Source organism: Phoenix dactylifera, chromosome 3, assembly GCF_051530095.1.
Source record: "Phoenix dactylifera cultivar Ajwa chromosome 3, Ajwa_hap1_PhDact_Kaust_v1.1, whole genome shotgun sequence".
Taxonomy (NCBI): domain Eukaryota; kingdom Viridiplantae; phylum Streptophyta; class Magnoliopsida; order Arecales; family Arecaceae; genus Phoenix; species Phoenix dactylifera.
The window spans coordinates 53,153,195-53,180,934 of NC_143192.1; the positions used below are offsets into that span (position 1 = coordinate 53,153,195).

Below are 27,740 nucleotides of genomic sequence, written 5' to 3' on the forward strand. Positions count from 1 at the left end.
GATAAATGTCTCCACCTTTCAACTATTTTCTTAAAAATTTGATCAAGAATTGTGTCTTTTGAGATGGAAATAATCACAGCTTCACTACCATAAGAACAAATGGCCATAAAAACAGAGCTACCAGTGTCTTCCGAAGCCATGACAATGGAAAAAAGAGGAGGCAATGAACAGATAATTCCGAATTGCAAACAGACTTAGGAATATAGTGGAGCAGAGTCTCACTACACAGAGAAAGAGGGACTATCAGCGTTCTCTCAAACAGGGAACCGGTAAAGAGTAAGATGTAGTCTCAACATTTTTAGGTCAACACAAAGGCTCGACATGCTCTCTCCCTATCCATCTAGCATCCATCCTAATGGGTGCTTGTCTCTTCCCAGACCAAACAATCTCCATTGGCAAAGACAAAACAGAGAAGAACGGAGACATAACGCATACCCTGTTGCGGCCTATTTTTACACCTTTTTCCCGTCTCAAAATCTTCCTCGAAAGCCATCTTCGGTAAACACCTTCCGTGGGATCACCAGGGGCATCCACGCTTAAGGGCTGCAAGTCGGATTTTTACTTCGGAGCATCTTCGGTACACAAAAACAGAGTGTTTCCGGTTCCAAAACAGAACGCGGTACCTATTTTTTTCCCGCTTCCGGTAGCCTGGGGGGTACTTAAGTAACCTGGGGGCACTTTGGGTACTATATTTTAAAGCAAACAGTAACTTAGGGACCGGGAATTAAAGATCCATGAAGCGGTGGACCGGAAGTTTGTTTTTGGGTCAACCGGGACCTCTTGTTCCAGCGGGGTCTTTTGAGGGACGGGAAAGTAATTTCTCGATAAAATTATGCTAACAAATATATTATAATTGTATGTGCAACATCCATAGCGTGTCCTTAATATAAATTTCATGTAGAACCCTGTTAATTATAGTTTAAAAATTAGAAATGCATCTTTGATCTTTCTTGCTAATTGCAAATAGGGAAATAGAAGTCGATTATACCCCACTATAGATAGGGTTCACAAGGCCCAATTGGGGCATTGTTTGATATTGATGCGGGATTTGCATCCCGTCACCAGCAGAGCCCACACACCAGCCGAGCAGCAGAAGAGAGAGTGTCCCCCAGAAGGTATTGTCCGCTTTGGGTCCGATTCGGGGGTCGAGCGTACCCGGAGCCCTCCTCACAGCGCCTCACGGTTTTGCCCCACAAAAGGCACCTCCTTAGGGAAGGGTGATTGAGCCCCCCATTATATGGCACAGACCTTTCCGCTACACGGCCGATGTGGGACTAAATTCGGGGAACCCCCCGTAACACAGCCCCCCCAGCGGGGAGGTCCTGTGCCCGGGTCGGCTCCTTGCTGGATAGGCGGAGGGCCGAGGCCCTCCTTCTAGCACCATCTGATGCGGGATTTGCACCCCGTCATCAGCAGAGCCCACACACCAGCCGAGCAGCAGAAGAGAGAGTGTCCCCCAGAAGGAATTGTCCGCTTTGGGTCCGATTCGGGGGTCGAGCGTACCCGGAGCCCTCCTCACGGCGCCTCACGGTTTTGCCCCACAAAAGGCGCCTCCTTAGGGAAGGGTGATTGAGCCCATATGGCACAGACCTTCCCGCTACACGGCCGATGTGGGACTAAATTTGGGGAACCCCCCGTAACAGATATTATCCTCCTAATGGAGGAAAATTGATGTTTAAATTTGTTGCCCTGCTTCACTTATGTCGAGCTTGTTGCCTCCAGGATTTATTGAAGAATAAAGAGGTAATTGAGTTGAAGTCATGGACCAAAGATTAGCATAGCAAACAGGACATTAGGATCAATATAGCATTGCAACTTAGAGCAAGTTAATTAAACATAATCCAATTGCAACCCACCTTGTAGATTGCATCAAGTTGGTCTAAATGTGTTTGATTTTAGTTCGTCTTCAGTTGAAAGATGTCGACTCATCTATTTATTTATTTATCACTTATATATATTATCAATTCTATGAAATCAGTGCAATAGCTAATTAATATTTCAAGTTCAAGTAACTTGAAATCAAGCATGATCATGCTTATTCACATTATCACATGAGAATTTGCAAGTATGGAGTCCATCTCAATGTCTAAATTCATCTAAGTTAATCTCGATCAAGCTTATTCTTCATTAAAACTATGCTTTTCAGCAATCTCACATGCATATCACCCACGCTTTTGTTGTGATCTAAAATCTAAAGGCTAGCTAGAAGACGAGCACATACCATTATGGGCTTGTAGTAAGCTCCAAAGGGGCCCACGCTAGCCCCCAAGTTCATGCGGGCTATCATATGGGTCAGTATACCGTCTGTAATAAAAGCTCTTATCCAAAAAGGTTAGCTAAAAAGATATTATTTAGATTCTTGGCCCTCTATAAGTATCTAATATTTTTTTATTATATAAATAATATCTAATTAGACATACGCTTGCATAAGTCTGCACAATTTTATGCTTACTTTTATATTATATTCTTATTTTCAGCTATCAAGTTTTATTCCACATTTTCTTATTGCTTCCGTGTCTTTACGTACTTTAGCATCCAACACTCATCATTGCATAATATTCCAACACTCTAGCTAATATAATCCAGTATGCTGGGATATTTGTTCATATAACGGGTATGTCAGCAGTTTTTCATTTCTTTTAGATATAGCAGAAGAAATCTCGATGGTTTTTCTATTTAGTTGTGAGATACATATAGGAGGGAAAAGTGTTAACAGAATAACCAACTGGGAGTGATCACATCCTTGGAGATATACATGGATCATGCAGCTGGTGCAGAAATATCGGAAGAGTGGTTTAAGGGAAGGATTATTCGATGTTCCTGATATGGCCCTGCAAGACGTGTGTACCATTAGCTACACTGATCTTGGAACTGAGCAGATGAAACTACCGGCGAGGAAGAGCCTTGGTGAGCAGGTCCGCGAGCTGATCAAGGGTACTGAGATGAGATACAGTCAGGATTTCCTTGGTGACCAGATCATGAACAAAGTGCAAATCAATGGCAATATATTTCATGCGAGAATGCATGATGGTATTAAGGCTAAGCTGCGTAGTGCCAATATTGTCACAGAATAGCGTGGGTGCAGTGGGAATCTGAAGGTCGAGTTCCTTTAAAAGAGATCGGATCCAGACTAATTCAGAGGATGAAGTAGCTAGAGTCCGGTATTCTGCTTCAGTGGCAGAGCGTGCAATGGCTCGTTGCTTCCGTGTGCTCCATGATATCGGACAATCACCAAGGAAGATGATATAGCCCGTGGTAGAAGTCCGATCATCTTGGTTACCTGCCCAGTCTGCATCTGAGTATGCACGAAGAGTAAGGTTTGGGCTCCGACGAAGAAGAATACCATGATGGATGGTGTGTTTGAGATAGCGCAAGACTCGCTTCATTGCTATCCAGTGCTGCATGGTAGGTCTATGCATGAACTGAGCAAGCTTGTTTACTGCAAAGGTAATGTCAGGTCTGGTGAAGCCGAGATATTGAAGAGCTCCAATTATGCGGTGATAGGTAGTACTGTCCACGGCACCGGAGCCATTATCCAAAGACAGGTGCTCTTTGGTACCAAGAGGGGTGGTGATAGCCTTAGTGCCACTCATGGGAGAACGATCCAAAAAGTCCCGAATGTATTTGTGCTGGGAAAGAAACAGACCTTGAGTAGTAGAGAGAACTTCGAAGCCAAGAAAAAAATGCAGTGGGCCTAAATCTTTCAGAGAGAAGCTAGAGCTTAGCTTGTGGACAACATGGGAGATCTCTGCTGGGTGATTTCCAGTGATGATGATATTGTCCACGTATACAAGGATGTATATGATAATGGAGTCCTTGTGATAGATGAACAATGATGAATCAGCCTTTGAGTTAAAGAAACCAAGATGAAGAAGACACGAGCGAGTTCCTGGTACCAGGCACGTGGAGCCTGTTTTAAACCGTAGATTCATTTCTTCAATCGACAGACATGAGAAGGTGAAGCAGAGTCAAGAAAATCAGGAGGTTGAGCCATGTACACTCGCTCAGTGAGAGTGCCATGAAGGAAAGCGTTGTTAACATCCAGTTACCATAGATGCCAACCCTTCGAAACTGCAATAGCGAGCACCGTCCGAATTGTAACTAGCTTCACAACAAGGCTAAAGGTTTCGGTATAGTCAATCCCTGGGCGTTGATGAAAGCCCTTGGCAACAAGCCGTGCCTTATACCAAGCAATGGATCCATCAGGGTGTCTTTTGATCTGAAACACCCACTTGCACCTAACGAGGTTGCTAGAAGCCGGACAGGGTACCAGGTCCCAAGTCCCATGGCGAACGAGGGCAGTGAACTCATCTGACATGGCCTGTCGCCAATGAGGATCTTTAAGTGCTTGTGTAACATAGGTGGGCTCAATGGGTGGAGGAAGGGGATGCTTGGTGACAAGATAATGTTGTTTAGGTTTAAAGATATGATTGCAAGATCTGGTGATCATTGGGTGTATACGAGTATGAGTGGGAGGTGGAGGAGGCAGAACGGGAACCGGGACGATGCTCGGGGATGAAACAGGTGGAGCTGGAGAAGGTAATGGCTCAAGTTGTTGTGGAGAGTTACCTGCAGGGAGATTGGTGGATTATGAGCCCACAAGAGAAGATATGTCAGGTGAAGTTGTAACCACTGGTGGTACTAGCGGCATCAGAAAATCTGCTAAAGCTTCCCTTGGAGAGGCCGAAGGTGAGGAGCGAATAGTGGCGAACGGGTAGAGAGCCTCATCGAAGATAATGTGCTAGGAGATGTATATTTTGGAGGATTCCAGATCCGTGCATTTGTAGGCACTTTGAGATGTAGAGTAGCCAAGAAACAGACAAGGATGCGACTTGGGATCAAGTTTATTGGATGCATAGGGTTTGAGCCAAGGGTAACACTGATAGCCAAAGATCCTGAGTTTTGCCGGATGAGGGGGTCGGCCAAAGCGTACTTCAAACAGATATTTGTTGGTGAGAAGAGGAGTAGGCAGCCGGTTGATGAGGTAGACGGCAGTTTGAAAAGCATGAGACCAAAAAGAAGATGGAAGAGAGGCTTGGCGAAGAAGAGTGAGATCAGTTTCAACTATTTGTCGATGTCGGCGTTCACTCGTTCCATTTTGTTGGGGAGTATGGGGTGCAGTGGTATACCAACTAATGCCATGAAGTAGGAGATAGGGTTGAAGTTTGGTAAATTCACCCCCATCATCAGAGTAGAGCTTTGTGATAGAATAACTGAATTGCTTTTCGAGCATAAGTTTTAGTTTTTGAAAGATAGATAAAACGTCGGATTTGTGAACGAGAGGGAAAAACTAGCAGTACTTGGTGTAGTGATCAAGAAAGATCACATATGTCACGACCCCCGCCCCGTTCCCGGCGGGCCGCCGCGACGGTCCTAGGGTGCGGGTAGGCATAAGGCCACCAGCCACCGCGTAGAACCCTACTACCTATCAATCATCAATAAATCTTGAAAAATTTGGCATGATGCATGCACAAAATGATCACTTTTCCTATAGTGACCTGTCAGGATTATCTCAATACATACAACACACTACCTGTCAGAGCAGCAATCACATAATCCGTCACATAATGAACCTGAACAATATATATCAATACAATATCTCAGGCATATAACTCATATGTATAAAAATCTGGTTCCCATTCCATCCATGGTCAAACCCATATCCACAACAGGATCTATGACTGTAACTATACACTATATACAATAGAAGGTTTATAATACACCAAAAGGGTATAAACCTCTATCTACATTATACTATACTATACTATGGAGCGGCACAGCTAGCAGGCAACCACTAATCCTGCTCTTCTCTATACAATACCTGCCCTGCAATCAAAAACACCAAACTGGGGAGTGAGTATATAAATACTCAGTGAGTGGAGTAGAGAGTACTATGCACATGAGACCAGATATAATCATGGCTCGAGGTGAAATCTCAAGATCAATAATAAGATGAACATGATCTCAACATAGAGAATATGGAGTAAGTCATCAATATCACCACAATCAATATCAACTCATCTGAAGCATATATGGAATAATCAAGTCAACATATATGCTGCTCATGAATATGCTCAACATGTCATAGTACCGAATCATATAAATCAGGTGTCAATAGGCTGAATCATCAACAAGACAGCTATCGGGAGGTGGGTTTTACGCCCCAGGCGAACCAGCAACAACTCTCTACTGCCATATGCATACATCGAATATGACACCACACCAATATGTAAATCATCACTAGACAGCTGTCGGGAGGTGGGTTTTACGCCCCAGGCGAACCAGCAACAACTCCCTATTGTCACATGCATATGCAGGATAAGACACCATACCGATAACATAAATGCTAGACAGCTGTCGGGAGGTGGGTTTTACGCCCTAGGCGAACCAGCAACAACTCCCTACTGTTACATGCATATGCAGGATAAGACACCATACCGATAACATAAATGCTAGACAGCTATCAGGAGGTGGGTTTTACGCCCCAGGCGAACCAGCAACAACTCCCTACTGTCACATGCATATGCAGGATAAGACACCACACTGATCATGTAAATGCTGGCCAGTATCCAGAACAGAAATCCATCTCACATCTACATACTAAACGGCACCTCGCGGGAATTCTACATCCGCGGAAAGCCATACTGCACCTCGCGGGGTCTTACTATGCCCGGCGGCAAGCAGAATATAAGTCGTAGGACCGGCCGATCCTACGCCTAGGGCCGTGTCCCCCCCTAGGAAGGGACTGGGCTCCGCCCACCCAGAAGGCTACTATGTGCACAAAGGCCGATGTTCAACCCCATCGACTATAGGTGTCCTGCAGATACTGCTAAGCCATGCATAAATGCCATAATGCACCCTCCCAATACTCTACTAAAAAGGAGTATAATCAAGATTACCACTCACTCGATCATGACCCAATCATAAACTAACATCAGGGTTAGGAGTGAGGGTCAAGAAAGTGCAATACAACTCAATATACCACTAAAAAGGCTCTACAAATCTTTGAAATGGAGGAAATGAAATCAATTTACAAAAGAAGTTATTTCACAATTTGGAACCAATTTAATTACTCATAAAAGAGTATAATCAAGCTACGACTCACAAGTCTTTAAAATAGAGGAAATGAAATCAATTTACAAAAGAAATCATTTCACAATTCGGAATCAATTTGATTACTCATCAACCCTTCGTAATTCCTCTCAATGTTCCCTCAAATGCATGTACAGAATAATTAAGCATGGAGAATCAAGGTTATAGAGGAATCTACTACAATATCAATCAATATGCTCAAGTGGAATCAATTCACACTTGGCGACATTCATGAAAATGAATTAAGGATGCTCATGGTGCAAAGTACATGACTCCCACTCACCTGTCAATCTGGCACAGCCCTGATACGCCTCCAAAAATCTACAGCAGGCAGTGGGGAACTTCTTCCTCTTGTTCCCTAGCTTCTTGCCCAACTGTGACATGCATTTACAATACATTTAGTCTTGTATCAAGGGCTATAATCTACGTGCCAATTATAACATAGGAAACTTTAATTGATTCAACTCCCCTGTTCCCTAAATCTTTTCTTTTCTTTCTTCTTTTCCTTTTTAATTAATTAACTCACCATTTATGTGTATTAGGGACTCCCTTGCATGAGTACAAGGTCCCTTTTAGCTTGATTTAGGCTTAATACCCTATTATAGCATGAAATCCCCTATTTTCTACCCGGATGAACAGTAACCCGAACTGACAGTGGGTTACTTCATCCCGATTTTGATCCACTTTCAGGACTCCAAATTTGATGAAATTTTTATCTAACATTCTACACTCACAGAGGATTCCAAAGAGATAACATGCATCATCATCGGAGGCCATTTGACCCCCTAAATAATTCGCCGAAGTTGGGACTTTGACACAGTTTTTCCGTAGTGCCGGAAAAATTTGTCGAAATCCGATTCTTTCTCTTTTAACCACCTCTACAACCCTTATCTGACCCCTCTAGACTATATCCACCCTTTGTATAGCCTAATGTCATCAAAAGACTAGATAGGGATGGATATTTACCTTTTTTTTTTTTGGAAATCGAGGTCCTTGCGTAGAGGAGAAGGAGATCTACGTTTTTTCCTTCAGCTGGAAGTACAACCGGGATCTCTTTCCTCCTCGAATCTTCTTCCTCTTCTTCTTTCTTCTTCTTCTTCTTCTCTTTTTCTTTCTTTCTTTCTTTCTTTCCTCCGTTTCACGCCTGAGAACCCCCTCCCTCTTTCTCTCGGTTTCATTCCAAAAGCCAGCTCAAACCCTCCAATTAAATCACATCAAGACACTATTCACCCTTTGTTTAATATTATTAAATTCCCATTTTGCCCCTAACACTTCAACATATCTACCGTTATGCCATTAACTTTTGATTCCTTCCAATTTTACCCTTACCACTTCAATGCATCTACAACTATGCCATTATCTTTTGATTCTTTCCTATTTTACCCCTTATATTAATTGAAAAGGACTATTCTATCCCTTTTTATATAAAAAAAATATTTTGGGGTTATTACATCCTCCCCCCCTTATATAAAATTCGTCCTCGAATTTAAAAGAGTAAATTACCTGTCATAGCTGCATTCGATGTCTGTGCCTCCTGTGGATTTACCGTGAACACCCTTCCTTGCCCTCTGCCTACTGGAGCTGACAGTTGAGATGGTCCAGCACTCTGCTGTGATGTTTGTGCTTGACCTCTACCTCTGCCTACAGGCTCCCTACTACTAGGCCTGTCCATCTGCACAGAAGGATAGGATGCCAAAGGCACAAACTGCTGGGTGGCACCCTGCGGGCATTCTCTGACAAAATGACCCGGCTGTCCACATCTGTAGCACACTCCCTGACCCATTCTGCATCTGCCAGGGTGCTGCTTCCCACATATGCCACATACTGGCCATGATTGGAACCTAGATTCAGTTCTGGCCATAGTGACTGGAGGACGAGGTACTGATGGTAGAAAAGTATCTTGTGATTGACCTCTTTCCCTCCATTTCCTCTTACGTGGGGCAGGTGGAGCTGAGCATACAGACTGCTCCGTCGGGTCCTCCAAGAGATCTACTCCCTCAGATCTACCTCTACTGCTTTGCTCCTTCCCCACACTCATTTTTCTCTGTTCTCTTTCAGCTCTTTCTTCTTTGTTTCTGGTCTCCCACTGTTTTGCTTTATCAATCAGCCTAGACAAGGTGGGGACCTCTACTGCCAATACTGCATTATAAAGCGGGAAAATCAGACCCCGCCTGAACCTTTCTATCCTGGCAGCTTCAGTGGGGATGATGTAAGGAGCATACTTCCCCAATCTAGTAAACTCACGAGCGTACTCAGATACGCTCATTCCGGGCATCTGCTTCAGCCTCTCAAACTGAAGAGCCCGATTCTGCCTCTCAGCTGGAGACAAGAACTCATCCATCACTGCTTGTCTGAACTCTTCCCAGGTTGGAGGATTCCTACTGTACAATCTGTCCTCCACGTGCCTCTGGTACCAGTCCCAGGCATCTTCCTTCATTGTAAGCCCTACAAGTTCTATTGCCCTTGCATCAGAACAGGGCAGTCTCCGTATCATCTTTTCAGTCTCCTCCAGGAATCTCTGAGGATCTTCACCTTCTTCCCCCTTAAACTCTGGGGTTCTGAGCCTCAGAAATTCCTGTACAGTAATCCCCTCATCATCTAGAGCCCGCCTGGCCAAACTTTTTGGCACAGGTACAGGAGGTGGGATGGATACTACTGACGGGGCAGGAGATTTCCCCCGAGCAATCTGCTCCCTCAGAGCCTGATTCTCCGCCAGTAACTGTTCCATCAATGTATCTCTACTTCCTACATCTCCTTGATCATCAACCCTCCGTCTATCAGCAGGAGGAGGTTTTTCTCTTTGGGGCTCGACATGTGCAGAACCCGCATCCAATGCTATATCTGGCTCCATCCTCCTTCCAGGACGAGCAGGTCCTCTCCTTGGAGGTATTCTTTATATCTCTCTAAAAAAGTCAAAAAGAGAGGATGGTCGTTACACACTGAGTCATTATATATTTTACTGAGTTGTAAATGACTCATAAAATAACATACAGAAAAATCCTATGCTCCATAGTATAATCCTATACTTAATCCTGACTCATCCTATTGCTCTGACAGGACTCTTCTTAACCTTTGCTCTGATACCAAGCTTTGTCACGACCCCCGCCCCGTTCCCGGCGGGCCGCCGCGACGGTCCTAGGGTGCGGGTAGGCATAAGGCCACCAGCCACCGCGTAGAACCCTACTACCTATCAATCATCAATAAATCTTGAAAAATTTGGCATGATGCATGCACAAAATGATCACTTTTCCTATAGTGACCTGTCAGGATTATCTCAATACATACAACACACTACCTGTCAGAGCAGCAATCACATAATCCGTCACATAATGAACCTGGACAATATATATCAATACAATATCTCAGGCATATAACTCATATGTATAAAAATCTGGTTCCCATTCCATCCATGGTCAAACCCATATCCACAACAGGATCTATGACTGTAACTATACACTATATACAATAGAAGGTTTATAATACACCAAAAGGGTATAAACCTCTATCTACATTATACTATACTATACTATGGAGCGGCACAGCTAGCAGGCAACCACTAATCCTGCTCTTCTCTATACAATACCTGCCCTGCAATCAAAAACACCAAACTGGGGAGTGAGTATATAAATACTCAGTGAGTGGAGTAGAGAGTACTATGCACATGAGACCAGATATAATCATGGCTCGAGGTGAAATCTCAAGATCAATAATAAGATGAACATGATCTCAACATAGAGAATATGGAGTAAGTCATCAATATCACCACAATCAATATCAACTCATCTGAAGCATATATGGAATAATCAAGTCAACATATATGCTGCTCATGAATATGCTCAACATGTCATAGTACCGAATCATATAAATCAGGTGTCAATAGGCTGAATCATCAACAAGACAGCTATCGGGAGGTGGGTTTTACGCCCCAGGCGAACCAGCAACAACTCTCTACTGCCATATGCATACATCGAATATGACACCACACCAATATGTAAATCATCACTAGACAGCTGTCGGGAGGTGGGTTTTACGCCCCAGGCGAACCAGCAACAACTCCCTATTGTCACATGCATATGCAGGATAAGACACCATACCGATAACATAAATGCTAGACAGCTGTCGGGAGGTGGGTTTTACGCCCTAGGCGAACCAGCAACAACTCCCTACTGTCACATGCATATGCAGGATAAGACACCATACCGATAACATAAATGCTAGACAGCTATCAGGAGGTGGGTTTTACGCCCCAGGCGAACCAGCAACAACTCCCTACTGTCACATGCATATGCAGGATAAGACACCACACTGATCATGTAAATGCTGGCCAGTATCCAGAACAGAAATCCATCTCACATCTACATACTAAACGGCACCTCGCGGGAATTCTACATCCGCGGAAAGCCATACTGCACCTCGCGGGGTCTTACTATGCCCGGCGGCAAGCAGAATATAAGTCGTAGGACCGGCCGATCCTACGCCTAGGGCCGTGTCCCCCCCTAGGAAGGGACTGGGCTCCGCCCACCCAGAAGGCTACTATGTGCACAAAGGCCGATGTTCAACCCCATCGACTATAGGTGTCCTGCAGATACTGCTAAGCCATGCATAAATGCCATAATGCACCCTCCCAATACTCTACTAAAAAGGAGTATAATCAAGATTACCACTCACTCGATCATGACCCAATCATAAACTAACATCAGGGTTAGGAGTGAGGGTCAAGAAAGTGCAATACAACTCAATATACCACTAAAAAGGCTCTACAAATCTTTGAAATGGAGGAAATGAAATCAATTTACAAAAGAAGTTATTTCACAATTTGGAACCAATTTAATTACTCATAAAAGAGTATAATCAAGCTACGACTCACAAGTCTTTAAAATAGAGGAAATGAAATCAATTTACAAAAGAAATCATTTCACAATTCGGAATCAATTTGATTACTCATCAACCCTTCGTAATTCCTCTCAATGTTCCCTCAAATGCATGTACAGAATAATTAAGCATGGAGAATCAAGGTTATAGAGGAATCTACTACAATATCAATCAATATGCTCAAGTGGAATCAATTCACACTTGGCGACATTCATGAAAATGAATTAAGGATGCTCATGGTGCAAAGTACATGACTCCCACTCACCTGTCAATCTGGCACAGCCCTGATACGCCTCCAAAAATCTACAGCAGGCAGTGGGGAACTTCTTCCTCTTGTTCCCTAGCTTCTTGCCCAACTGTGACATGCATTTACAATACATTTAGTCTTGTATCAAGGGCTATAATCTACGTGCCAATTATAACATAGGAAACTTTAATTGATTCAACTCCCCTGTTCCCTAAATCTTTTCTTTTCTTTCTTCTTTTCCTTTTTAATTAATTAACTCACCATTTATGTGTATTAGGGACTCCCTTGCATGAGTACAAGGTCCCTTTTAGCTTGATTTAGGCTTAATACCCTATTATAGCATGAAATCCCCTATTTTCTACCCGGATGAACAGTAACCCGAACTGACAGTGGGTTACTTCATCCCGATTTTGATCCACTTTCAGGACTCCAAATTTGATGAAATTTTTATCTAACATTCTACACTCACAGAGGATTCCAAAGAGATAACATGCATCATCATCGGAGGCCATTTGACCCCCTAAATAATTCGCCGAAGTTGGGACTTTGACACAGTTTTTCCGTAGTGCCGGAAAAATTTGTCGAAATCCGATTCTTTCTCTTTTAACCACCTCTACAACCCTTATCTGACCCCTCTAGACTATATCCACCCTTTGTATAGCCTAATGTCATCAAAAGACTAGATAGGGATGGATATTTACCTTTTTTTTTTTTGGAAATCGAGGTCCTTGCGTAGAGGAGAAGGAGATCTACGTTTTTTCCTTCAGCTGGAAGTACAACCGGGATCTCTTTCCTCCTCGAATCTTCTTCCTCTTCTTCTTTCTTCTTCTTCTTCTTCTCTTTTTCTTTCTTTCTTTCTTTCTTTCCTCCGTTTCACGCCTGAGAACCCCCTCCCTCTTTCTCTCGGTTTCATTCCAAAAGCCAGCTCAAACCCTCCAATTAAATCACATCAAGACACTATTCACCCTTTGTTTAATATTATTAAATTCCCATTTTGCCCCTAACACTTCAACATATCTACCGTTATGCCATTAACTTTTGATTCCTTCCAATTTTACCCTTACCACTTCAATGCATCTACAACTATGCCATTATCTTTTGATTCTTTCCTATTTTACCCCTTATATTAATTGAAAAGGACTATTCTATCCCTTTTTATATAAAAAAAATATTTTGGGGTTATTACAACATAGTAGCGGTAGCCGTCAATGGAGCAGTAGCTTGTTGGACCCCAAACATCTATGTAAAGGTATTCTAATGGACGAGTACTCGTCAGAGAAGTTCGGCGAAAGGAAAGGCGATGACTTTTATTGCACTGACATGAAATACATAAAGAGTTCCCATGTGAGGAAGACAGAGTGGGTATAGAAAAACGACTAAGTACTCTGGAAAGAATTTTGTTGGAGGGATGGCCTAAGCGGCGATGCCAGACTTCAATGGCAGTTCGTTTGCAGACCAAGGAAGTAGCAGAAGCAGATTTCATTGATGGTGGTAGTGGATAAACCCCATCTTGACATCTACCTTGAAGAAGCATCGCCTCCGTTCTCCGATCCTTCACAAGAAAGTGAAACGGATGAAATTCCAGGAAGACATCATTGTCTTTAGTGAAGCTATAAACTGAAATTAGGTTTGTATTAATCGACGGAACACAGAGAGTATTAGAAAGCTTGAAGGAACGAGTGGGAGAGGGAATGGTCGTAGAGCCGATATGTATTACACGCAAATCTGATCCATCACTGATGGCAACCTCATCTGTGCCATCATATTCGGAGTGAATTGAGAGATTGGCAAGATCGAAAGTGATGTTGTGGGATGCCGCCAAATCAACTAGCCATTTCTTGTTTGAAGAAGAAAAGGTAGGAGATGCACAGTTGGCAGAGACGCTAGGTCGTGGCTACACACGACAAGTTTTAGCAGAGTGTCCTAGAATATTGCAAAGTTGGCAAGTGATGGAGGCCATATTAGGACGACGATGAGGCCTAGACTTGCCAGAATGAGGTCGAGAGTTCTTCATGTTGGGGTACTTGTGGAAGTTGGAAGCCCGGCGTTGGGTGGAGTTAGCAGTTGCAACCAGAGTGGACGTGGACGTCTCTAGGCACTGAATATAGCTTTCATGGCCGAGCAACAGATCATGCAGTTCCTCAAAGGTGAGAGGATTCTCACGAGCACGAATTGGAGTAGCAATATCCTGATAGTCTGGTCCGAGTCCATTAAGGACATGAAGAGTAATGTCGTCTGCTGAGAGAGATGTATCAATAACGGCTAACTCATCAGCAATGATCTTCACAGCATGCAAGAAGTCGGTTACAGATCGTGAACCACGTTGGATATGGGTAAGATCCTCCTTTAGCTGTATGACTCTGGTACGAGAACGATTGGCACAGAGTCGAGATAGTTTCGACCAAACGGTATGAGACGTCTCCGACATAGCAATTAGTGGGATAACGGCTTCGGAAACGGAAGCCAGTATTGCATGAAGCAAGAGCTTGTCCTCCCAAAACCAGAGAAGATACGCTGGAGAAGGAGACGTTGAAGCGGAGGAGGAAGAGGAGGACAGGTCTTCCTTCGGCGGACATGGGTTTGTACCGTCAACGTAACCCATGAGATCATAGCCGATGAGGAGGGAAACAAATTGGACACGCTAGGAGGAGAAGTTAGACGACGTAAGCTTCAGAGGAAGTTGGGTTGCTGCATTGATCGAGATCAGTTGCGGAGTAGTGGTGGTGGGGATATTACCAACAGCAGTAGCGGCATTGGAGGAATCGCTGGAAGCCGTGAGAAAAAAGAAAGGAGAAAAGGACGTTGGAGGAAGGAGCGCTCTGATGCCATATAGCAGAAGAAATCTTGATGGCTTTTCTATTTAGTTGTGAGATACATATAGGAGGGAGAAGTGTTAACGGAACAATCAACTGGGAGTGATCACATCTTTGGAGATATACATGGATCATGCAGCCGGTGCAGGAATATCGGAAGAGTGGTTTAAGGGAAGGATTATTCGATGTTCCTAATATTAAAAACCTTTAGTTTTTATTTTTAACAAGATAAACCATCATGCACTTGCTCGGATGGCATTGCCTCTTACCAAGTGGAAAAGAGATTAGAATAGACAATGGATTTCAGTTAAGAGTCAACCCCCTTAGAGCACGATGGATATAGAATAGAAAAGACAGAGATTAACCTCTCCTCCTAATATCAAAGTAACCTACAAGAGTAACAACCACATACAAATTTGACAATCTTATTGGAGGAAATCAATTGGCAACTCAAAATAAAAAAGTCCAGTTATGTTGAACTTTCCAATTGCTCCCTGATCATTCAGCCTGTACAGTGGCAGCACGAAAGATTAACTGGAAATGCCCAACAGGACTGCTCCATGTTCGCTGATAAGTTTCTTGCTCGTCATGGAAATAATGGTGCAGTGTCTCACCATTGGCTTCGGCATGAAGACCTTTATTCATCAGCCATCAGCTGTGCTCTGTGCAGGAAACGTAGCCAGTACCAGAACCCACAGCAGAGAAACAGCGCTCCGACCAAGCACACGGACGCTTACTAAAACCGATCATCTTTTCTCTTTCTATTTTCTTCCTAAAGAAAAAGGGCAAAACTTTCTCTGCTCAAATTTTGAGCTCCGCAATGGCGACCGACACATACCAAATTTGGATGACCACATGGATCGCCTTAACCATATAAGTAGAACAAAAACCATAAACTATTACCGAAGAAGGCCGGGTGTTAATTGCCTGCCAATAAAAGGTTAGCACGAACCTGTAACGCCAATTTTTTATTAATCAAAGGTCACTCTGAATAACCTTTTTGTCAAGCCAGGATAGTACTGCAAAAACATCGTAATAGAACATGCTATCTGATCTCATATTTTATGTAGAACATTAATCAAGAATTAAATGGTCAGATACAGAAAGCTGTCGAATCACTTGTATAATTACAAAGGTTCAAGCTCAATTACATGGCAAAAACTATTAAATGCACAGGTTATAAAGTTATCATTATCCTAGCCTAGTGTCACAGGCTTGGCAGACTGACTGGTAATTAAAATGTGTATCCACAGCCACCTGATTAGGTTGCTTTGGAAGGTGGTGTTAGTTCATCACGCAAAGACATTCAGAAACCTATTCACATGTTGAGAGGGGAAAAATGCGAAAGTAAATAAAAGGAAAATTGTTCCTTGAGGTTTGTTTCAGAAATCCACTCACAGGTCCATCTCGAAGAATGTGAGCATTCTCCTTGTATCATAACAGAAAGTACTGATTCCCAGCACCACTCTATTCCACGCTGAGAGCATCAGTCCCTCATAGCAGTTTGGGGATTGGTACGGTACACAGGATCAGCGGGTGACAGGTGAGCTCTATGTATCATCCCAACAATCGCCATGCGGCTGGGACTGGAGTGGGAAATAGAGTGGTTTGGTGAAGCATTTTTTATGGCCTCCATCAGTCACACTATGCTACCTGCCAGTCCTGAATTTTTCGAGTAGCTCTACTGCAACTGGTTAATTATGAACTATGGGCTGCAGAGATTCTTGAGATCTTGCTCCTTGGCAAATGAGGCTGGAATGATCCTTGCAGCGTAGGGATAAAGATCTTTGTATGAATTCCTTATAGTGCCTTCTGCCACTCCCGTAGCCAATGAGATATCTGTAACATATCACTGTTAGCACCCTAAAGGATGAAAACACAACACACTGATTTAACAGATGACAATGACATGGTTTCTGAACCTCTTAGAGGTTTCTTCTCCTCTGAAAGCTGAGTTATCATGTAAATGACAGCTGCTGCAATTGATATAGGACTCCTCCTGCAAAAGCAATGGTTGTTGCAAATCCTGATTAATTAATAGAAATTCAAGGAACATATTCATATTTTACATTCCTACAGTTGGAGCAAAGTAACAAGATACGAGACAAACTATCCCTAAAAGTTTAAGGGGTTCTGGTTTAAGATGGCATAGCAATCTCAATAACTGAACTACTTGCTGCGAAAGATAATTTTCTTGACAGTGTAAAATCCACCAATGCCATTGTTCGACACACATCAACTTTGACATAAAATGTCAATCAAACAAAACTAAAGAATATGGAAGAGATGAAACCAGATGCAACATCAATTTATTAGAAAAGTGAACAGTTCATGGATTTGGATTATGATAACCGCAGACTTGCAGCTGTCAGCAATGTAACCTACTGTAAAATGAGGTACTGTAAAATGAGGTAGAGGTTCTTATCCACATGCTACAATCTGTAGTATTACCCTAATCTCAGCAATAACGACATGAATGAAATCAATACAAAATTTGTCAAAACAGTGTGAATCACACTATTAATCACTTGACTAGTAAAAATGGGGTGACTCATCCACATCAAAGTCCCTATGAATTGTAATATCTGGATATGATATAAGTTTTGCATTGTGAATTGTTAGATACAGATTTCATATAACAAAAACTCCTCTACCTCTTCCTTTTTCAGCAGAAATAGCCATTCAAAAGTTTTAAGGGTAGAGAAGGTCTAAGTACATAATATGGAACCTCTAAATTATCATGATAACTAAATGAAAGAAAAGGATCCAACAAAAGAAAATGGCAAGTGTGATAATGAAAAAGAAAAAATAAACAAACAGATACAGAAATGAAAGTCCCAAACAAGTCATTTTTGCACAAGTAAAACCACTTAGCCCCAAGACCAGCATCACAACTTCCTTCTTCATACTCCCTTGACGCACTGCGTTTCTCAAAACAGATCTTTTCATTCCTCAAGTTCCAAATTCCAGAGCGTACAGCATGTCATACTTTCTTTTTTATGCATCTTTACGTCTGAACATGAACCCATCTGACACCCAAGACTACATCTCCAACTCACAGTCCTAGATTATTAAGTGAATGAAAATCTAGCACCAAGAAATCCAAAAGAAGTTGCATAGGAGACTAAGCATCATATTCATTTGGGCAAAAAGTTCACATCCACTCAAAACTAGCTTCTTTTTAGCAAACTTCTCCTGAAGGATCATTCCTTGACAAGTATATACAGAGCCTTGGAACTTGACTGTTTCTAAAAGATTCTATATCAAGTTCTCTAAACATAGGGTGACACTCTAAATGTTCAGAATCCACAGTAGGATTTTCCAGTCAACACCCCAGCAGTCAGTCAGTCATCCCAATACAATAAAGGACAGACAATTATGGCATCAAATGTTTCCCCGTGTCAAACATGCCTCTTTGAAATAATTGGGCCCTGCATATCCTTGCTCCAATATCCTCCCAAGAAAGAATCTAAACTCTGAGCTATGAGCCATCATGAAAAGTAAGATAAAAGTTTAAGACAAGACACTCGCAGCACCAAAAGATTCTTCTAATAACGTGCTTTAGCTACATTTTGACACTTCACCTATCCTAATTGGATCAATGACACTTGATCCTGACAACTGTGCCACGTTACCATTACCAAAAAGCAGTGTAGTTGACTTTGACTACAAGGCACCAATAACAAAACAAATGCCAGCATTATCTAGTATCTAGCTTGAGTAGGGAAATTGAAAGCAATATCAATTGTCTCTAACCAAATTGAAATAGTGTCAACCAGTGATGGCAGGTTGTAGCATGGTGTTTTTTTACAATTTACAAAAGCTCGAATTCATCCTGTGCAACACTGGACAAAGCAAATACACACATGTAGAAAAGGTGGATATGCTGTACATACAGTTCCATACACTGCATAGTCTAATCCAAAGTATTTTCATTAAAAAAGGTCAATAGATTTTGCAAAATGGCATCATTTAGCATAGATGAGAACAAATGCCAGGAAGATGTTTTGAATAAGGTTCATTCTAGTAACTATTCTCAATTCACTGGTCAATAGGAGCAGAGTTTGTGACTTTGATGTTTACAAAAATTAGACTTCATTTTAAGACCCTTCATATTTGTATACATCTAGTTAAAAAGAATGGATTCTTTTCAGTTTCACAATCTATGTTCTATACATATGAATCATATATTTAGGTTGCTTGTCTTATGACAATTAAAAGATGACTAAATGTGACTCATGGTGCAGCATAAGCACCGGTGTAGGCAGAGCTACTTTTAATGAGTCTGAAGGCTCTGAAATCCTAGACAACTGCAACTTCATGAATTATATATTGACCCAAGAACCTAGAAAGTTAGCAGTGCACCCAACTAAGCAACATACACAACAGTTTAAGACATTTCATGCAGAAAAAAAATTATTTCTAGTATAACATCAAGTAAATTTACAAATTGAGAATTCTTTTCAGTAAAATGAACAAAAAAAGGGCCTGTTTTGGTTGCCTGTAAGTTTTGATTGATCATAAAACATGATTTCCGTAAAACAGGTTTCATGGAAAAAAGAAAGAAGCCAACTTTAAAGATTGAACAGGCTCTGTGGGCGGTCCATGACCCCTGGATGCCGAAGGCGTCTTTGGGCTGATCTCGTAGTTCCTACGGGGTGGAGATAAACAGAAAGGGGCCAACCTATTTAGAAAACTCACTTTTCAGGTTTCATGACAAATCAATTTCTCCAAAACAGGTTTCATGAAAGGTAAGTAATTGGTGATCTTATAAACTTCGCTCATTTTAGGAATTCAATAAAACCATTTTGCTAAAACTGCCAACCAAGCAGCCTTTTGGAGTCCAATTGCAGCAATACGTACTGACTCTTTAAATTGGTATCAGTGCATTTATTGCCATGCCAATTATTTAATGAGGATTTAGTTGTCAGCTCATAATAGTCACCAAAATGTCAAAAGAAAATATTTATCTATGTTCATGCATCTTGACTGTTTCAATAAATATTTTAATTGATTATGTTAGCAATATATAAAATTACTATCTAGATTCAAAATTTTTAATATAAGAAAATGTTCAAGGTACTAAAAAAATTTATTCAGATAAAGCATGGAATTCTGTCATTAGATAGCATGCTTGTAGGCACCCTTAAGGCTTTATATGTCACCCTAAAGCCCTTCAGTTGCACAACTGTACAAGCAGACTGTAGAAAGCTTGCTAGCCGTCATGACAATTGGATAGACCAGAGGAGGTCTAAAAAGCATCCTCGAACTTATGATGAGGCCAGTTCAGAAGAGGGAGAAGGACTTCAACAATGATGCTTACTACATGGAAGAGAAGTTATTAGATTAGTTAGACCAATCAGGAAACTGTAGGTGATACATCAGGAACATCTCCTAGATCACAGAAAGGGAATCAGAAAGTGAAAGGCATCTGTCAAAAATTTCTACAGATCAACTTTCCATATATGTACCTTATATCAAGCTCTTCTGACTTGTGGACTGCTTCTTGAGCAGCCTTGACTGCTTGATTAGACATGCCAAGATGCGAACAAAAACGCCGCTGCAAAATTAAAGGATAACAAAACTGAGAAACTATAGTAAAATGGCTACTGCAAATTTCAAAGATGGGGTATATAATATCTTAACTACAAAAAAGGCTATTTATAAAACAAAAGGCAAAATATGAATCATATATATAAAAAAATCTAGCCAAGGGAAGATATGGTATAACACCGAAACTGACCAGGAAATCTCCGGCATGTATAGTGCCCATTTCCATTGATTGACCCATCTCAACTTCAAGCTGCTTTACAATGTACTCTTTTGCCCGACCAATTTCCTTTTTTGTAGCTCCATTGGCAACAGAACAGATTTCTATTTGGAAATAGAAGACTTGAGGAAGTTTACATACCAAATGATAAATTCAGAGTGAGACTAGTATAAGATGTCAGCCATACCCTTTACAGTTCGAGGTCTGTCCTCTTGACGACAAGCAATATATAGACAAGCAGCCAAAATTGCATCTTGATTTCGTCCTCTAATGGACTTCAGATCTTCCACTTTCTTATATATCTCATTGGCTCTATCCTTTATAGAACAAGTCATTTCAGTCATTTATTTGATGATAAAATCCAACAACATGAACCCCCTAAAGGCATCTTAGTCCGAGCATTCACACAGAACTGACCATTATCTATCCTCTAGCCAAGTACAGATACAGCACAAACCAGTCTTCAAACGATGACAGCAACAACTACTAGTAAAGTTCCAGTTTGGCATAAACAAAACACACAATATACTCTACACTACTTCCATCTAGCAGATCATGCACACAAGGCAGATCTTCAATGATGATAATCTCTAGGATAGAAAGAAAATTTATAAATTTCAGAAAAGACAGAGATAACTCCTATCCAATTCACAGATACTGCACATAATATCAGCATAGGTTCAGCAAGGGATAAGCAATGCATCTAAATGAACCTATGTACATCTAAATGAACCCATCAATTAGAATTATGAAAGCTTGAAAGCTAAAAATCTAAATTAGCAAATTGAAGGTAAAAGTGAAAGGATTAAGTAGAAGATGTAATTATAGCAAGAAATGAAATGAAAAAAGTTCATAGATATTCATGCTTGTAACTTGCCTTCAACGAAAGGTATTTAGTTACATAGATCACGCAACATCTTGGTTATGATGAAAATTCTGGAAAACTAGGATATCAAGATTTCCGAGATTATGGTCCATATTGTAGGAACCAAGATTTGAAAAAAATTGGGTTTCGGTTTTGCCCGGGTTTATAGAGTTCTGATTTCAGCAGTTTTTGGTGATTTTGGAAGTTTTGCTCCAAGTTTTCGAGTCTCAGCCTAAAAGATTTGAGAAAAATTTTAAGAGAAATTGAAGAAAAGTAGAAAACAAAAGTCAAGAAAAAGTTACTACATAACATTTCAGAAAGTTTTCTACTGAGTACATTCTTTATTTGTTTAGTTTTGATAATCTTAGGCTAGCATTCGTATAACATATGAGTATAACTGTGTTAGTATACTGTTAATTTTTGTCGTGTATATATTATATATAATGTATAAATTTCTTTCTTGAACTTCAGATGTTTGAAAATTCATTATAGTTATCAATTTTAAAACCTTTTAGTGCCGAGTGCATTCAAATCTTTTTCATTTTCTAACAGGACCCACAAATATGTTGAATTCTGATATTGTTCAAGTTAAGTGGCTATTTAATCATTTGCATGTAATTAAAGAATGTATCTTTTTTTATACAAAGAGATACACCATTCAAATGTCTCATATTTAGATGTTCAAATTAGTCTTTGTAATAAGCTATGATGAGGGCCTTTCTTTTACACCTCAGCCACTCAGCCAATCAAGGTTATATTCATTATCTATCTTGTTTGTAACTCAAGCAAAAGGAAGAAAATCATGAAAAATTAATATTATCTAGCTAATGTGCTTAAATAAAGAAATAACCTCAATATAATTGTAAATACAAAAATAATACTTAAGAAGCATCTATAGCTAATTTCAGTCAGGCGAAAGTCACCAAAACTAGACTAGAACCAACCAAAACTGCCAAAATTAGGAAACCTCTGGTTTAGTCTCAGAAAAAAGTTAATACCACTAGGAACCAAAATATTGGAATCTCAACTAATAAACCAGTGATTAACTTCCATCTTAAGTATTGATTTTAAAATTTAATATTCAAAAGTAATTTAAAATTCTAAAATGGAGTAGGAAATTTGAGCCAATAGTTTGATATGATATTAGCCAATATATGGAAATATATTGATTCATTAGACCAATAAAATTAGTGTTGAGATATAGGCTGAATCATATTAGCAAGCACAAAATACAAATACGAACCAATATATAGGATGAGATTAAAACCTTTCTCCAAGTAACTATGCATTTTCCTAGGTGCTAACATCCTAGAAGAAGATTTGCTACTTGAAAATGAAGATACAACTTCCAACATGTTTTCAATACTTCATGATGAACTTCCTATTTTGTTATACATTCAAATTACAATTTAATGATACTTCTTTATCAAATTATTTTATTCTTTTCTTTTAAGTGCTAAAACAACTAGGCAAGAATCAAAAAGATCTGAGATCTGATCTGACTCCTAAACAATTTCTCTGATGTTAATAAAGAAACACTAAATGCTCAAAGTAAGATTGAAGCCCATCCTTCCTAATAGAGTTGGGTGTCTCTATCATCATACCGAAATCACCTACCCAGGGACAACTTAAATCATTGTTAACAGAAGAATGGAACTTGCATGATATAATATGAACAACGTTACAGGTGTCAAGCACAATAAAGACACGCTGTCAGATTACATACGGATATATCAGTTTTATCAACTATAGGGTATCTGGTTATGATAGTCTGTGGTCCTATTTCAGATTTAATTTTTGGAAGATAACCACCATGCCTGAGGAGACCCTATTCTGGACAGTTTGTTGTCAACAATGATTATAAATCAATTAATTCAGTACTACTTAAACATTTCTTGTGCCTAGCATTTCTTCTAAAATTAAGCTAGATCTTCCTCCATCATGAAGATAGATTCCCTTAATATTAAGTCCAAAGGTTGGTAAAGGTGGTTCTGCATCCAAACACTCTTAGCATAGCAGCTCTTAGTTGTGACGTGAAAAGTTTTTAAATAAGTGTTAAATATTCTTATGATTCTTGCCATCTATCAATACTCAATCGTCAAATTCAGCACATTAACCCTCCTTTATATACAGAAAAAGCAAAGATGGCCAATGGAAACCCATTGAACATCCAAGAATAGGCAGACATTTACTAACACTGCTTTGATTAGGCTGTTTTGTTTATGAGTTAAATGTTAGAATGCAATGCAGCTCCATGCAACAAACCCTGCCTTCTTCCTTCTTCATCAAAACTGCTTTGGTGCTTCCAAAGTCTACAAAAATCTTAAAGAGCTATCCCTGATAATATGAGTCTGGACTGCAAAATCAATAGGTGGAATTTAGATCTTATCAAGTTGTATTGAAGGACTCATTTAAGGCCATTTTTTTGCCTATTGTTGCTTTTGTAAAGAGTTTAGCACCAACATACAAAGGGCAATTATCAAGTCAGGAGATGGATGCAAAATGCTGTCAAATTTAAATGGACTAATGCTATGACTTGTGAAGCTAATACATGTCGATGGGACAAGGCTTGTATGTTCAAGCTTAAGCTTCTGTGGTTCAGATGTTTTATATAATTTTCATATAAATTTTAATTGTCATTAAAGAATCCAGAAGTTAGCTGTCACTACCAATGAACTGATGGATCCTAGTAGTCTCAATATCAAATTCCAATTTGCAAAACAGAAAAGAGTAAATAAACCAGCAAAAATCTTAGGACATAGGAGAAAACCCACAAGACATTCCCATAAATATCATTAAAGAATATCAGAAAATATAAATGGAATAGATATTTCTTACAAAAAAAGTAAGACATCTAGTAAGCTACGGGAAACCAGTATTTGATACAAAAGAAGACAGAAGGACCAAGCAACAAGAGTATGTTAAGAAAATAACAATGTGATTTATACAGCCTGATAGCGATAGAGGAACTAAAGCATCCTTACAACCATATTCTTTCCTTTCAAAAAAAAAGAAAGAAAGAAAAATCATCTCAAAAAAATAATTATTGTTTTTAACAAAACTTTAGAATAACGACCATATGCAGGCTAGTTTTGTACCTTGATAGTTGCTACAAGTCCCAACCTGAAAGGAAAGGCCACTAGATCAGTTCTAGCTTTAACATTGAACTTGAAATTTAAAATAAAATGCAACAAGACAATTTGGATTTATCTTTTCATGGAAATAAAAGAGTATATCATACCCTTACAGCTAACAATATGTAATTAATATTATCAACATAAGGCATGTTAGTATTGTTTACCCTAGTGCTCACGACCCAATTTATAACAACAAGCAAAAAAGACATTTGAGGAACAAATATTTTTTAAAAAACATTCAACCGTTTCCTACTTCTGTTCAAATTTTTTTTAACACATACAGCCATTCGTGTGTCTCATTTTCATATTGATGCACCCGCTAGAAGCAAACAGCAAATTGTTTCAAGTTTTGTACAAATACACACAGATGTGCTTCATTTCATTAGACCCTGAAAAAAAATGTCGTCGATTTTGCCAATATTCCACTCATCTACCATAGGTCATGGATTGCAGTTAATAAATTAAAAGGGTTCATTGAATTAAATTAAGATTATGCAAGTGATTAATCCTATCTACAGTTCAGATTTTAGCCATTATTTGTTGATTCACAACATTACCAAGATCTATTATTCTTCGATCCATTTCTTAATTCCCAAAGACATATGGCATGTTCAATAGAATTTCACAAACCCATGTAACCCGTTCTCATTATCGAAGTCGATACCTAACCTAACAGCAGCCCAGAAATGATCAACGAAAGGAGCAAGAAATCAAGAAAACAAAAAGAAAAGAAGAAGAAAGTAGATGGAGATGAGGGTGAGCTGGATCTAGAAAAAGACCTGTCGGCCATGTTGGCGATGGTGCGGAAGGCGAGAATGAGGGAGCGGTCGGGGTTGGAGCCGCGGTTCTGCCAGCGGCCGAGGGAGGAGGACAGGAAGTCACCCTGGGCGCCGTTGGGCTTGGAGATGACGGTCGATAGGCCGCCGTCGGTGAGGAGCGGGTTGGACGGACCGCCGACACGGACGGGGTCGTTGTCGGCGGACTCGTTGGCGAAGGTCCGCCATTCGGAGGTCTCGTCGATGGAGTGGGCCTCCAGCACCAGCCCGCACTCCAAGCACACCGTGTCCCCCGCCGAGTGGTCGAACACCACCTCCGTGCTCCGCTTGCAGTCCGGGCAGAACGCTTCCGCCATTTTTTTCCCTCTCCCCCCTTCCTCTCTTTTTTCTTTCTTTTCTTCTCTTTATTCCTTTGCTCCGCGCGATTACCACCGCCTCGGAAGCTTCCTTCACCGATCCAATGGATCGAGCTCTCCTCCAATCTCTCTCTCGCTCTTTCTTTCCGCGGCCCCGCCGCGCAGCCGGTGAGGGAAATTAACCGGCAGGCAGGTGTAAGGAACGGAAATGCGGCTCTCGGGAGCTTCTTTGGGATATGTCTGAATCCGAGCTAATTTAAATCGATTTCTTGAACCGAAAGTCCACCTATAAAAATGGCTTGAAATAAATTCAACAAAGTCGGTTGGATTAGATTCCGTTAATGGGGGTTGACATTCTATAGATTGGGTTAAATAGACTGCTAAACCTAAACACAAAAATTCTATTATATATATAAAATATTAAAAAAAATCTATTATGTATGCATAGAGGGAGAAAGAGTTTTGACTCGGCTATATTTGAATGGATATTTACTTACATTCCATCAAGTATATATTATACAATGGAGATCTTACATTAATGGTGGAAGTTGTTAAAAATTATATCAAAAAAATTAGAATATAATTTTATATAGGCTGTCCAATATTTTTTTATCACTGGATACATAATCTAAAAATATCTAAATTTCATAATTTTTGATATGTAAATAATATAAAAGTAGTAAATCATATCCGATGATTTGGATCATTGATATAAGATTCCTATTGTCCAATATAGATCCGATAGAATCCACTAATTTGGGTCATATGGGATGCATACAAGCAAAAATTGTTTCAAACTCAATTTTTCGATTCATGTTTCTAATTTTTTTAAAAGAAATATGTTAGCAAAAATAATTTTAGAAAATAATATCACATTATTTATTGGGGAATAGAATGTTGCACATTGAAAATATTTAGCACCTACATTAACTTGAAATTTATCTGTTCATTCAAAGGATGTATATTATATTATATCTTTTTTCAAGAAGCACCTGAACATAAAAATTTTTATGTTTTGTTTTACTTCCCTCCTTACCCCCATAAAGGATTAATAAAGACAGATTCAGACTCACCAAAGTGTTAAGTCGCAATATGAAAAATAAATTTCAAAAGAGATGCACATGAAGAACACAAAAAGAGATGCACATCTAAAAGGAGTTGCCACATCACCACGAGGGGGAAGGATCAAATCTCCACAAAGGAAGTCCTCAATCCCGGTCCAAGCAATCATTAAACCTATTACGGTGGCCAAGTTATGACAATTACAATGATGATTTATGCTTAAGGCATAGATTAAGTATTCTCAATAAATAAAAAAATTCGTTGCTCGTGTCAACACTCAGGTGGCTTATGGACTAATCAGTCATTACTACTTGGCTAAAGGACATCAGAAACATAATACTTGCAGTAATGGACCATCACAATTATGATGAAAATGACAATAAACAATGGCATATATACGGAAGCATTTTTTCTCGAAAGCATTGCCTTCTTTTTCCAACAGTCATCACGCTAAACTAACCAAATTAGTTTAAGGAAAACTGCAAAAGACACCTAATTTTGGACAAAGCCATAATGATGCATAAAAAATGAAATAAGCAACATAATAAGGCATAGCAATATGCTTTTTGGAACTCATAAGACAATGATTTTTCTCGAAAATGTTGTTTAAGGTAGTAGGGCTTCAACATGAAGGCAAATTATAATTCCATTTCCCATTATTCATAATCTACTTGTTCTATGTTTTATATATAGCATGGCAAAATTTTGTCGCTTGAATGATCCGGTCCAAAACCCTAGTCTAGATAATTT

The 27,740-nt window shown here is 40.1% G+C and overlaps 1 protein-coding gene across 1 annotated transcript; it reads right to left on the reverse strand.

The window, feature by feature from the left end:
* Positions 1 to 16,054: 16,054 nt before the first annotated feature.
* Positions 16,055 to 26,271, reverse strand: LOC103706134 (transcription initiation factor IIB). Its single transcript, XM_008790139.5, has 7 exons — positions 25,576 to 26,271; positions 24,758 to 24,782; positions 20,982 to 21,111; positions 20,768 to 20,898; positions 20,496 to 20,584; positions 16,947 to 17,023; positions 16,055 to 16,863 (listed from the first exon to the last, which is right to left on the reverse strand). The coding sequence occupies exons 1-7, from the start codon at positions 25,926 to 25,928 to the stop codon at positions 16,730 to 16,732; spliced, it is 939 nt and encodes a 312-aa protein (XP_008788361.1). The 5' UTR covers positions 25,929 to 26,271; the 3' UTR covers positions 16,055 to 16,729.
* Positions 26,272 to 27,740: the final 1,469 nt, after the last annotated feature.

Excerpts from the sequence above, each read along its gene's own strand:
- LOC103706134 (XM_008790139.5), bottom strand. The coding sequence starts at position 25,928 with ATGGCGGAAGCGTTCTGCCCGGACTGCAAGCGGAGCACGGAGGTGGTG. Across the intron at positions 21,112-24,757 it reads GACTTGTAGCAACTATCAAG|GATAGAGCCAATGAGATATA; the intron begins GTACAAAACTAG and ends TGTTCTATAAAG. Across the intron at positions 20,585-20,767 it reads TACATGCCGGAGATTTCCTG|CGGCGTTTTTGTTCGCATCT; the intron begins GTCAGTTTCGGT and ends TTAATTTTGCAG.